General features: G+C 38.7%; 1 protein-coding gene across 1 annotated transcript; it reads left to right on the top strand.

The window, feature by feature from the left end:
• The first annotated feature begins 4501 nt into the window (after positions 1–4501).
• On the top strand, positions 4502–11930 carry KRT26 (keratin 26). The gene is made up of 8 exons (XM_006833671.1): positions 4502–4918; positions 5255–5337; positions 6343–6499; positions 6615–6776; positions 6861–6986; positions 7494–7711; positions 10921–10988; positions 11779–11930. Exons 1-8 carry the CDS (start codon positions 4502–4504, stop codon positions 11928–11930), a joined length of 1383 nt encoding a protein of 460 aa, XP_006833734.1.
• The last annotated feature ends 2623 nt before the right edge of the window (positions 11931–14553 follow it).

The raw sequence follows: 14553 nt of genomic DNA, 5'->3' as shown, positions 1-14553 counted from the left end.
ATATACAATGGAATGAATGTAAAACTAAAGTTCTCTCATGTAAAATATCATATGATTCACAATAAAACATGAAAAAAATTGTTGTAAATATATATAGCAAGAGAGAGAATGCCGATGTGATGCTGTGGGTTAATGTGCTGGACTGCAAAGTTGATTTGAACCACAAGGTCAGTGGTTCAAGCTCACCACTCACCTCTTGTAAACCCTATACAGGGTCGCTATGGGTTGGAACCAACTCAATGGCACTAAACAACAACAATAGATATATTTATCACAGAATTTTCCAGTTCAACATTTTTCAGGTGTACTGTTCAGTGAATCATGTTGTGCAACCGTTACCCACAATAATTGATTATTTCTTCCATAAATAACCACTCTCATGGGAGAAATGTACAGCGAGAAGTGACCCCAATAATGTTAAATCTAGTTCCCACTCAAGAAGGGACTAAAACATACCTAAAAATTTATGGTTCAGGAGAAAGGTATGATTGAGAAAACTCAAGAAACCTGCCCCATGCATAAACATGGGGCAGTGTCTCAAGGAGTTAAACATCATACATCCCAGTCCAGTTTGAATATTGAAATGCTTTGTGATCTGTGTTGTCACTTAGCTTCAGAGCCAACTCATCTCCAAAATGATTGTAATAATACATACTTAACTTATTCTGCAAAAGACTCTGAGGTAATTAGTATTTGCAAAATATCTAGAGATAAACAGATTATGCTAATAATACTTTTCAATCTCATAATACCTCTTACTCAAGAAACCCCAGCCTTATAAACTGTACCACTAACAACATCCTTTGGTTTTCATGATTGATTCACAGGAAACATGGACAAAAGATAAGGATTTGACCTGGTCACAACAGAACTAATACCAAGGCTGGGAACATGAGTTATGTCTCGTAATTTACCATTGTTCTAAACATGTGCTGATGATCCAAATTACAGTTTTCTGATGGTGGTGGTGGTTGTGTGCCGTTGAGTCAGTTCCAACTCATATTGTACAGGATTTTCAAGGTTGCAAATCTTTACGGGAGCAGAAAGTGTTTCTCTTGTGAAGAGCTAGAAAACTCAAACCACAGACTATGTGTTTAGCAGCCCAACAAGTAACCCACTATGCCACTGGGGCTGCTTCAGTTTTCTGGTAATTATCCTAAAATATTTTTGTTGAAAAATCTCCATACATCCTTTAAATAAATACTCCAACAATTAATGTAGAATGTGCTTCAAAATATTTACTATTCATATACTGAAAAATCTCATTCAGAAAAAAAAAAAAAAAAATCACTGTTTGAAAATTAAGCCTCTTATCACTTAACCAATCAATTTGTACCATTGTAACTGATAGAGCAGGGACCCTGCCTGACATGTTCACTTTATTATAATAATCTAACTAATTAACACTTACAAAATGTGTGTGTCCTTCAGACTGCTTTATAGTCATTCATTATTGGAGATGCTCAGCATTCTTTTGAGACTGTTTGATGATATGATTTTCATTCGCTCCAATAAGGAAATGGACTACAGTCAGACTGAGTGGCTTCCTCAGGGCATGAAGACTAGAAAAACCAAGAGTCAGCTTCCTTATGACCTAGGAAATTATATCATTGGTTTTCTAAGAAGTGATATATTTTATATATTTTATTCTCCACCCATCAACATGAACCTCACTCCTCAAGCGAATTCAAAATACCTTAAAAACGTAAGTTTAAACTAAAAGTTCAACAATATTTTTGATATAAAGAAGCAAGTAATTTAGAGATTCGGAAGTTACATGAACAGACATTCTGCTCCTGCACTAAACCAAGAAAGTGCAACACAATAGTTCTCTATGTACATCATCTATATATTGATTCTGGTGAAAAGCAAGGCACTGCAGAGTTCCTATTATTTCAGTTTTCAGTTTAAAAATCAATTAAAGAGTTCCCACTACTGAAGGATCACTAAATCTTGAATGTTTGATTTTAGCATAAAAGGAAACACTTAATAAAATGGAAATAATAGAAATACTCCAAAAGTATTTACAGGACAAAACTAGTAGACATTTGTTATTTGAATTATTAATTCTTTGCTATGTAGAGCGAAAAACTATAATCTCTTCCAGAGCTTAAAAAGGTGTGCATTTAAAGCTGAACAGATGTGGGATGGCATATGAGAATTCACCCAAGAGTATATGAGAGATTTGACAAATATATATATATGTGTGTGTGTGTGTGTATCTATATTGTTGTTAAGTGACTTCTAGTTGGTTCCAACACATAGCAACCTTGTATAGGGTTTCCAAGGAGTGGCTGGTGACCTTGAACCACTGACCTTGCAGTTCAAATGACTTTGCAGTCCAGTACATTCATACATATTTATTTGTATGTGCTGCAAATAGATGCATGTGTATAGAAGAGCATACAGGAGGCAAAGTTATGAAAACTTCTTAGCCATAGGAAAAAAAAAAAAAAAGAAGAAGAATTTTGAAGGCCTGAGGCACTCTGCTTGGGAACTTGAGACCACAGTCTTGGGGGACTTTTAGTTCAATGGGCATAATATAGTCCACAAAGACCATGTTCTACAGCCTTGTTTGCTGAGTAGCAACTGGGGTCTTAAAAAAGCTTGCAAGCAGCCATTTAAGATGCAACTATTGGTTTCTATCTGTCCAGAGTAAAGAAGAATGAGAAAAATTTAAAAATTGAGGAAAATAATTAGTACAAAGGCCAAATGGATGACACATAGTCGAGTAGCAACCCTGTATAGGGTCTCCAAGGCTGTAAAGCTTTATAGGAACAGACGATTCCATGACCATCAAGAAGGAAGAGCCTGAGTGGAGTCTGAGGACTCTACTTAGAATAATCGGTGATAGCAGCGGTGGTATCGTGGAGAGACAGAGCAGCTTTGGGCTCTAGGCCCATGGACTAAGTAAAGCTGAGTGCCTACCACAGGAGACTGGCTTGTAGAAAGTAGCCTCTGGGCATTCACAGACTGGCTAAAAGAGTTTTGTAACACTTGCCTGAACAGGGCAGAGGCCAAGCGGCCATGAGGCTGAGAGGCAAAAGAGACAAGAGTGAGGCAGGCCTGACTGGGCAACTGCTGCATTTTGAGTTAGTTTTGATCTTGAATTGTACCTGATTCACTTCCCTAATAAACCCCATAAATTGACCTCCTGGCTCTCTGGGATGGGAGTCACGGCATAAATCAGCAAATCTAGGATGAACGAGTCAAGGAAGAAATCCCACTAGAGAAGCTCTATGAAACTCTGTCTGGAATTGAGCTTTGGCAAAAAGAAGAAGATGCATATTTCTATTTATCAAAGTCACTTTTTAAAAAAACTGTCAAGAACTCAGTTCATAGCAAATCACTTCTCCAACTATTGGCCTTAAACAATTTCCAGGCAGATGATTCTGACACAGGATCAGGTTGAAATTTGCATGATCCATAAATTTAAATATGATTGGTTTTGTGTATGGGGATTGGATATGAATGGCTTAAATCTTGGTGGTGGTGGTGGTGGTGATGTGCCGTGGAGCCGGTTCCGACTCATAGCGACCCTGTACAGGGTTTCTGAGGCTGTAAATCTTTACGGGAGCAGAAAGCCTCTTCTTTCTCCCGTGGAACAGCTGATAGTTTTGAAATGCTGACCTTGCAGTTTGCAGCCCAATTCGTAACCACTACGCTACTTAGAATTTGATGAATCAGAACCCTTGAACATGAGATTCATGATTCTTCTTTGATTAACTTATTTGTTTCTTAAAGAAATAATACATGAAGAAAAAAATCTTTCTGGAGCAGAAGGTCTCATTTTTCTCCCTCAGTGTGGCTCGTGGATTTGAACTGCTGACCTTGAGATTAATAGTCCAACTCATAACCCACTATGCCACCAGAGCTCATTCACAGTCAAACAATAGACTGGCCTATAAAGTGAACAAGCAAGACTTGGGAGGAACATACTCCTCAGAACAATCAACCATACATGATCCAAAGGGCAGCATTTGCCTAAATACAAAGTTCAGAAGACAGGAAGGGTCAGGTAAGAAGGACAAATGGAAACGGAGAGTCCAGTGGGAAGGTGGGAAGAGTGCTGCTACATTGACAGGGATTGCAACCAATGTCGTGAAACAAAATGTGTGTGAATGGGTGACTGGGGAACTAATGTGCTCCATACACTTATGTCCGAGCCACAATAAAATGCTTAAGAGAGAGAGATGTCTTTACTCATCTTTAATATTGACTTCTGAGACTATGATTTAGTATCACTCCACCTGGCACCTTTTTAATATGTAAAGTTATCCTTGGGGCACCTTTCCACCTACAGACTGATACAATTAAAATCACCCAATTATGAAAAACAACAATTAAAGTACAAGTAATATTTTATTACAGATTGGCATAGCTAAGACTGCAGTGGCCTCCTGAGTCCTATAAAAGGCCAGATGGAGCTAACCTCAAAAGTGGACGGTGTACTTTGCCTTTGCTCCTCTCTGGGAAAGGGTCGCTCACCTGTCCTATCGCCATGTCTTTTCGACTTTCTACTGGATCCAGGCGGATCTGCTCCCGAGCTGGCTCTGTTAGGCTCTCAGGTGGAGGACCAGGCTTTGCAAGTGGAAATGTGTGTGGTGGGATTTCTCTTGGGGGCATTTCTTCTGGAGGAGGCTTCTGTAATGGTGGTGCAGGGTTGGGAAGCGGGGGCTACACTGGGATTCTTGGAAATGAGCATGGCCTCCTCTCTGGAAATGAAAAGGTAACCATGCAGAACCTCAACGACCGCCTGGCGTCCTACCTGGACCATGTGCGAGCTCTGGAGGAAGCAAATGCTGATCTAGAGAAGAAGATCAAGGATTGGTATGAGAAATATGGTCCTGGAGCTTGCCGGGGACTTGACCATGACTATGGCAGATATTTCTCAGTCATTGAAGATCTTAAAGGGCAGGTAAGAGATAGGGACTTATGCATTTATATAAGGCATACTTAGCACTTATATGTTGTGGCGCTGTGGGTTAATGCGCCAGACTGCAAAGCCATTACTGTTTCTGCATTTGGCTTATACCTTTTAATTAAAAATAATGGAAGTGTAACTGTAAAAGCTTACATTTTAGCTCTTGAATGCTGGACATTCATTATATGAAGAAAATTCAGATTCCTTTAATTTAGAGAAAAGATACAAAGATAAGATTCTCATGGGGTTAAGAAAATGTAGAATCACACTGAAATCCTGAGGTTCCTTTTACTTTTGGTACTTACGTTTTGCACAATATTCCCTATTTAGATTATTTCTATGACTACTTGCAACGCTCGTGTTGTTCTGCAGAATGACAACGCCAGACTGACCGCTGACGACTTCAGGCTGAAGTAGGTGGAAATAAAATAATTCATTATAATAAAGGTAGACTGCTGCCGTTGGGTATAATAGTATCTGTTGCTTTTTAAACCAAAATGAATGTTCTTATGAATCCAACTAGATCAATCAATTGAATTAAATACGCCCTTAGGAATAGAGCTATCATACATTTTAGGAGTTCTTGGGTGGTGTGAGCACTTTAAGTACTCACCACCTAGCCAGAAGCTCAGTAGCCTGAACCCTCACAGAGGCACGTCCAAAGGCAGGCCTGGACATCTGTTTCTGAAAAGTGACAGCGTTGGAAACCCTGTGGGGCAGTTCTACTCTGCACACATGGGGTCACCACGAGTCAGAACTGACTTAACAGCCACTATCAACAAAATTCATCAACTGTAAACATCTGATGTGGTGCTCTAGGATAAGCACTCGACCACAAAGTTGACTTGAACCTCAAGGTCAGTGGTTCAAATTCACCACCTGCTCCTCAGAAACCCTACACAGACTTGATGGCATTTAACAACAATAGCAGCTGTCTGGGACAAGTTAGACTCAAGATGCCTATTTATACCTCCAAGTGGAGATGTCGGTAGCCAGCTGGGTATATAAGTCTGGAGGTATAAATTAATTAGGGAGTCATCATTAGGTAGTGCTGTAGGATCAGCACCGAACTTAGAACCACAAGGTGAGCAGTTCAAACCCACCAGCTGCTCCTCGGAAATCCTATACTGAATTATTATGAGCCAGAAGTGACTCAACAGCACTTAACAACACCACCACCTTATTTTTATTCAACTGTGAAGTACATTGGATGACAAAACGTAAACTCTGAAGAAACAACTCCTCCCAAAAATGATTTTACAAATCAGCAGATAGCTTAAACCGTTTTCATTGTGTGTCATTACAAAAAGTCTCAGAAATATGTACGGGACATCATATTTCTTGTTATGAAAAATATCTTTTGAAATTATGCCTTGCACTTGCTTATTAAATTCTCAATCACTTTAATGACCTTTAAGGTATGAGAATGAGCTGGCTCTACACCAGAGCGTTGAAGCTGACATCAACGGTCTTCGCAGAGTGCTGGATGAGCTGACCCTTTGTACAACAGACCTGGAAATACAGTGTGAAACACTCAGCGAGGAATTAGCATTCCTCAAAAACAACCATGAGGAGGTAAGGAACCCAGCAATCAGCTTCGTACAGAATCAGACTTCCTCCTTCAAGTACACAGCTTAATAGCGCTCGATCAGAATTCCAGCTTGAGTATTTATACCAATCTCTTTTCCAGGAAATGAAAGTCCTTCAGTGTACAGCAGGAGGGAACGTGAACGTGGAGATGAATGCAGCCCCAGGAGTGGATCTGACTGTCCTATTGGACAATATGAGGGCCGAGTATGAGGACTTGGCTGAGCAGAACCGCAAAGACGCCGAAGTCTGGTTTAATGAGAAGGTACATCTATGACAGATTACATAGTAAGGGCTTGTTCAGTGGATGACCAAGCTGGGCACTAAACCTCTGGTAATTACATTTCAGAGTGCATTCCTGCAACAACAGATTTCTGATGACCAGGGAGCCGTCACAGCAGCAAGAAACGAGCTGACAGAACTGAAACGCAATCTCCAAACTCTGGAAATAGAGCTTCAGTCCCTCATGGCTGTGGTATGTGTGTGTAACCATAGAGAACCAAATATAGCTATAGTAAATATCCTGTTGTGCTATTGCACAATAAGCACTGGGCTGCTAACTGCAAGGTTGGCAGTTCAAATCCACCAGCCGCTCTTTCGAAACCCTATACAACATCTTTCTGGTATTCTGTGCTTTCAGCCAAGATCCATCTGACGTCAACAGTGATATCCCTCATTCCACATCCTCATCTAAATCTGAGATTAACTAAATATATTCAACATGTAGATATATTAAATATCAAGAATCCTGCTCATACACATATTATTTTTAACTCACCAATCCCAAAACTTGAAAAAAGATTTTTTTTTTTTCAAATGAGGAGAAATGCCTTTTTAAAAATCTTGTTGGTATTGATTTTTTTCCCAATGGAAAACATTTAGCACTTACACAAATATTTATTCTCACCTTGAAAATGTTTGAAATATAAACATGTTTTGTTTGTTTTTAAACACATTCAAGACTACTTTCTTTTTCTTCTAGAAACATTCTTACGAATGCTCCTTGGCCGAGACTGAAGGAAATTACTGCGTTCAACTTCAGCAAATCCAGGATCAGATCGGGCCACTGGAAGAGCAAATGCAACAGATTCGAACAGAAATAGAAGGCCAGAAGCTGGAGCATGAGCAGCTTCTAGATATCAAAATTGTCTTAGAAAAAGAAATCGAAACTTACTGCAGCTTAATAGATGGAGAAGAAAGGTAAATATCCACTCTTGAAAAGAATCTCCTATCAAAGTCATTTTCTCAGTATAGCAATATTGCATCCTAGAAGTGCCTATTCTCAAGATTATACCTCAAGAAGGCATTAACGTTTATTACTGCATCCATGTGGAATAAAAACAGGCCATAAATCACATTTTAAAATAGAACTTATATCTATGAAAATAAGGAGTATTTAAATATAGAATATTGAACAATTCCAATATTTCAATCCAGAGGAAAGTCTGCTTTCTTGGCTTTAGTGTGGAATCATACTTCTTATAATAATATATTTTATTTGTCATTTCTTCACTATCTATCCCACATATACCCTCTATTGAGTGAGATATTCCATTTTCATTTATAAGATGCACAATGAAGAAATAGGACAATTTAACAGCAAAGACACCATAGCTTGTTAGCTAAAAGCTATAGCCTTGGATTTGCAGCCCTGATTCAAATCATGCCTGCTGGGTGAATCTAAGCACATTGTCTAACCTCTTTAAACTTCAATTTCCCCATTGATAAAATTGCAATATTATCAAAATCACACTCTTAACTACTTTTTTTTAAAGTCATTTTGTATGTGTGTGTGTGTGTGTATGTATATATGTGCTATAAATACTGATTAGTTCAAGTGAGTTGATAGTGTTGGTTGAAGTCTTCTACATTACTATTTTTTTCTCTTTTTTTGTGTGCCCCCCACGTGTTGGTTTTCTGGTTGGTTTTGTTTCATTTTTGGTGGGATAGTAGGAGTTAGGGTTAGGACTATGGTTAAGTCTAGACTAAGACTTTGTTGTTGTAGTTAACTGCCATCAAGTCAGTTCTGACTCAGCGACCCTGTATAGGGTTTCTGAGGAGTGGCTGGTGAGTTTGAACTGCTGACCTTGACCTTATGGTTTAAGCCAACTTGCAATCCCATAGTGCCACACTGAAACTGCAGACAAAGCTTTGTTGTTGTTGTATTGTTAAGTGTCGTTGAGTCAGTTCCAACTCATAGCAACCCTGTATAGCGTTTCTGAGGAACAGTTGGGAAGCTTGAACTGCCAACCATGCAGTCCAAACCAACCTTGCAGTCCAGCGCATTAACTCGCAGCACCACACCAGGACTCCAGACGAAGTCTACGAACTTTGTTTAGTGTTAAGGTTGTGGCTAGGGGTAGGATAAGTGTTCGGTGTAAGGGTTGGGCTAGGTCTAGGCATAAGGCTTGGTCTAGTTTTGGGGGTTTCTTGGATCAACTATCAACACTCACGGAAGCAGCAGTCAAGAGATCAGACGACATATTGCAGTGGGAAAATCTGCTGCACAGGAACTTTTTAAAGTATTGAAGAGCAGAGATGTCAGCTTGAGGACTAAGGTGCTCCTGACCCAGGCCATTGTGTTTTCAATAGCCTCATATGGATGCGAAAGCTGGACAGTGAATAAGGAAGATCGTAGAAGAATTGATGCCTTTGAGTTGTGGTGTTGGAGGAGAATACTGAAAGTGCCATGGACTGCCAAAAGAACCAATAGATCTGTTTTGGAAGAAGTACAACCAGAGTGCTTCTTGGAGGTCAAGATGGCTAAGCTTCGTCTCTCCTACTTTGGACACATTGTCCGGAGAGAACAGTCACTGGAGAAGGATGTCATGCTGGGTAAGGTGGAGGGTCAGAGAAAAAGAGGAAGACCCCCAACGAGATGGATCAGCCAGGTGGCATCATTGATGGCGTCAAGTGTGGCAGCGGTAGTGAGGTTGGCCTAGGATCAGACATTGTTTCGTTCTGCTGTGCACGGGGTCGCTATGAGTCGGTTCCGACTCGATGGCACCTGACAACAACAACAACAACAGTTTTGGGGGTTACAGTTAGACTTGTTCTTAATCATTTTTCCTGAAATCGACTTGAGTTCCTCTGCATCAGGAAGTTCTGTAACTCCATTAGTCCCTCCTTTTACTTCACTGCTTTTGTTGTTACCACGGTATCTCTGGTACTCGATGTTCAGTTTTATTTGGGTTGGGAATCCTGATGGTGAAGTGGGTTGTGAATTGGGCTGTTCACTGCAAGATCAACAGTTCAAATCCAACAAGTTCATGTCAGGAGAAAGACTAGGCTTCTGCTCCCTAAAAACTGACAGCATTGGAAACCCTGCAGAGTCACCATGAGTCAGAACCGACTTTCCACTGCACATAACAATATATGGGTTGAGTTCCAGGAGATACTGTCAAGTATATTAGTTTCAGGCTCTTGTCTACTGCTCAAAGAATTCCCTTTAGTATTTTTTGTAAGGTTGGTCTGGTTTTTACAATTTTTTTTTTTTTTAAATTGGTTACTCTGAAAATAACCTAATTTCTCCATCATATGTGATGGGCAGTTTTATTGTATATACGATTCTTGGCTGACAAGTTGTGTTTTTTTTTCTTTCAGTGTTTTATATATGTCATTCCATTGATTTCTTGCCTATGTGGTTTCTGCTAAGCAATCAGAGCTTAGTCTTATTTGTTCGCCTTGGTGGGTAACTTTTCATATGTGGCTTGCACACAGAAGTACTCAGTAACTGGGGCTATATTGAAATGCTTATTCAGCAGATGCTTATTGCAGCATCTCAAGCATCTTTCAAGGCCAGATCAGCCCTCTGCAGCCTGTTCTCATTAGAATAGAACTCAAAACAAAGTGCTTATTCTCCACTTGTCACTTTATAATACTTCATAAATAACTTTTATTATATATATATATATATATATATATATATATATAGCACATTTTATAATACTTTATAAATAACTTTTTATATACAGATGCTTTATTTTATCATCAACTTTTTATATACAGATGCTTTATTTTCTCATCCACAGCACCAATTGTTTATGTTGTACTTGCACATTCTCTACAACACAAAGCCCAGGGCCTACAACACAGCATGCACCCCAAGCATATCCACAGGTCATTTCAGTGATGAAAACGTCAGAATGAGAACTTCAAGTTCCCCTATTACTAAATGAAAGAGATCATATCTATCCACAAAAAGAATTTCAGATTATCAGCATTCATTTATTCTCTTCTCTCATTATGTTGAAGTCACAAAATGTTCACTAATGTTCCTCAAACATAAAAAGAAAGTAAACGTTTTTGAAACGACACTCCAAAGCCATTGTTATCAGTTCCTGGTTATTTTTTTAACTCCCTAGTGGAATAAATAAATATATATATATAATTTGTTCTTTTCTTCACAGAGAAGGCAAATCCACACGTTACAAATCAATAGGATGTGTGCCTGTAAACCCTGGCAATCAAGTGAAAGGTATGGTGGTGGTGGTGGTGGTGGTGTGCTGTAGAGTCAGTTCCGACTTGTAGTCACCCTGCATAGGGTTTCCAAGGCTGTAAAACTTCACGAGAGCAGAAAGCTCATCTTTCTCCCATGGAGTGGTTGGTAGTTTTGAACTGCTAACCTCCAGGTTAGCAGACCGATTCATAACTACTATGCTATCAGACCTCCTTAGAGAAAGTCAGAGAAGGTGTTTTATTTGGTGTAGCTCTTAAATCCCAATAATAATAGTCATTAAGTCACTTATTTATAAACTCTATATAATCTTTGTGTTTAGCTCTACTGAATGAAGGGATAACAGGTCTTTATGACAATTGTGAATGTTTTAATTTTATTTTCCTATAGATCAGGTGTGGTCAATTTACTTAATTGCTAAAATGACGAATCAGTCTCCCAACATCTTATTTATAACCTATTATTTTCACAATTTCAAGGCTTTGGTATAAGAACATTTTATTGTATATTTTTATTATTCAAACTATGAAAGTAGAAAAAGTTGGTATTTAAAAGAAGACAGACTTACTTAATCTAATTGTGCCTGCCCAATACTTATGTGATTTTAATCCATTTCATTTACACTGTCAAACACCCATTTACTTTAGAAGCCATGGTAAATATAAGGAAGATAAATATAAGGCACCGAATTATGTGCCAATTTACAGCAAAATTGCAAAAGCCATTGTTAGAAAGCATGCCAGTCCTGACTGAATAAATATCTTTCAGCCCGTTGAGAATGAGTAGTAAGCTTTCATTTATTTTATTTTAGACTCAACAGAAGAAATTGTTGTCAAAACAGTGCTTGAAGAACTAGATCAACTTGGTAATGTCCTTTCAGTAAGGGTCCACTCAGTTGAAGAAAAATCCTCGAAAATGAGCAACATTACAATGGAGCAACGAGTACCATCTAAAACACCGTAACTGGGCCACTTATTTTAACACAACAACAAAAACCCACCTACATAAACTCCCACTGGCCAAATTATCCAAGGAAACCATTATTTATGGTCTTGAAAATAAAGGGCTAGGATTTGCTTTCCTTCTCTTCCTGTTCTCATGCTCGTTGCATGTAATCTTCTTCAGGAGAAGGGAAAAAAAATCTCATTCTGTCCCTAGTTTTGGTTTTTATTCTGAGTCTCTTTGTCATTTCATTAAAAGTTCTTCTCCTGCAATGATGATAAATCTAGTGATTGTGTGTTTCCATAGTTGATTCCAGTGTGTTCACACCAGGCCTGTATCTGTCTTTGGCCAGTTTACTTCACCGTTTCATTATTCCCTCACTCGGACTGGTAGAGTCACCCAGAGGATCTACCTCCCAAGACGTGAAAGACCACAGCAGAACCCTGAGCTCTCTCAATAGACTTGGTTAATTCACCATCTTTTTTTTAAAAAAAATTGTTTTTTAACTTTTTATTGTGAATTGAGTGAAGGTTTATGGAGACAATCATCAGTTTTATATTCAACAAATCATACACTTTGTTTCACCTCAATGATTGCAATCTCTTCCATACAACAATGGTTATTCTGCTTCCTCTTAATTCACCATCTTGCAAAACAGTATTGTTGGAGGCTTTGTCTCTTGTGGCCATTAGTACTGGCCAATCCTGCTTGTTCCCAATAGAATTCTTAGTCTTTTCAGGCACAATTCAGTTTTCTATCTCTACCCTTTCCTACTTAAACAGATATTTTTAGATCTGTCAGGAAGTCTTGGTGTAGTGCTGTGAAATAATGCGCTGTGAAATAATGTACTGGACCGCAAGGTCGGTTTGAACTGCAAGGTCAACGGATCAAACTCACCAGCCTTTCCTCGGAAACCCTACACAGGAACCTACTCAGTGTCACTTAACAACAACAACAACAACAATCTGCATAAGTAAATAAATAAATGTGAAGAAAGGTGAGACTTTCTGCTCCCATAAAGATTTACAGCCTTGGAAACCCTATACAGGGTGGCTATAAGTCAGAACCGACGCCACAGCATTCAGCCAACAGTCTACGTAAAAGAGATTTATACTTAATATAAACCTAAATTGTGACTTCAAAAAGCCTGCATCTCAGTTTTCAATAGTTACAGCCTTTCTGAAGCAGGTCACCAGGATATTCTTCTGAGGAGCCTCTGGGTAAATTCAAACCACCAGCTTTTCAGTTAGCAGCTGCTTCCCTAATTGTCTGCACCACTCAGGGACTCCTGGCTGACTACGTGCTGAAACAGAAGATTTAAGTATGTTCAAGAGTCTCTGAACATCATAGCCAAAATATTCAGGACATAAAAAATTATGCATCACAGCAAGAACCAGAAATCCCATCATTTGAATGTGAAAAGCTAATCAGTAGATTCTATTAGCAAGATGAATCAGATGTAGAAACTATCAGACAAGGATTTTAAAGAGGCTTCAGTAATAAATTGCACATTTTCTTCAAAACAAAAAATTTAAATCTCTGCAAAAAAATGAAAGTTATAAAAAATGGAAACTATAGAACTGAAAAATATAATAGCCAAAATTTAAAAATCTCTTTGAAGGGCTAAATGTTATTGTTGTTAAGTGCAGTGAAGTCAGTTCTGACTCATAGCGACTCTGTATAGGGTTTCTGAGGAGCAGTTGGTGGGTTTGAACCACCGACTGTGGTTTGCAGTCCAGTGCTGATCCTCCAGCGCCACACCAGAAGTCCAACAGGCCTCATGGTGGAGTGGAAATCACAGATGATAAAGTTAGGGAACTTGAAATTAAAAATACAATATCATCTATAATCACTGGAAAGAAAATAAAATCCTTAGATAAAGACCTAACAAAATATAGTTATTTGTATGATGAGACTGCTTACATGCTGATGAAAGAAATCAAAGAAAACCTAGATATTTGGGAAGACATATTATGTTTATTAACAAAATAATTCAAGATATTAAAGAAGTCAGTTATCCTTAAACAGTGCTGTGTTGTTACGTGCTGTTGAGTCGGTTCTGACTCATAGCAACCCTGTGTAGGGTTTCTGAGGAGCAACTGATGGGTTTGAACTGCCAAAAAAGGTTTAGCAAAATTCCTATCAAAATCTCAGTAACGAGGTGGCCATGTGCTTTCATAAACAGAATAATTATGAAATTTATATTTTAAATGGAAAGGATCTAGAATAGCCCAAACACTTTTGAAAAAGAAGAATTAGTGATAGGAATCATTCTTCCCAATATTATATTTTATGAAATAGCTATGGCGTCCTGGTATGGCACTAATGGGTTAATGCACTGGACTGCAGCAGGGTCAGTTTGGAACCACAAGGTTGGCGGTTCAAGCTCACCAGCCACTCCTCAGAAGCCCTATGCAGGGTCGCTATGAGTTGGAACCAACCTGACGACACTTAACAACAACATAGTTAGACGTAGAAATCACAACAGTGTGGAACTGGCAGGTAGACACATAAGTCAATGGAACTGAATAGAGAACCCAGAAATAGATGCACACAAATATGCCCGATTAATTTTTTATGAAAGATAAAAAACAATACAATGCAAGAAGTATAACCTTTTCAATAAATTACCTTGAAGTAAATG

The sequence above is a fragment of the Chrysochloris asiatica genome, unplaced genomic scaffold, assembly GCF_000296735.1.
Source record: "Chrysochloris asiatica unplaced genomic scaffold, ChrAsi1.0 scaffold00007, whole genome shotgun sequence".
In the NCBI taxonomy this organism is placed as follows: Eukaryota; Metazoa; Chordata; class Mammalia; order Afrosoricida; family Chrysochloridae; genus Chrysochloris; species Chrysochloris asiatica.
Note: the sequence above shows the minus strand (reverse complement) of the source record. Positions and strands in the feature narration are given on the sequence as shown.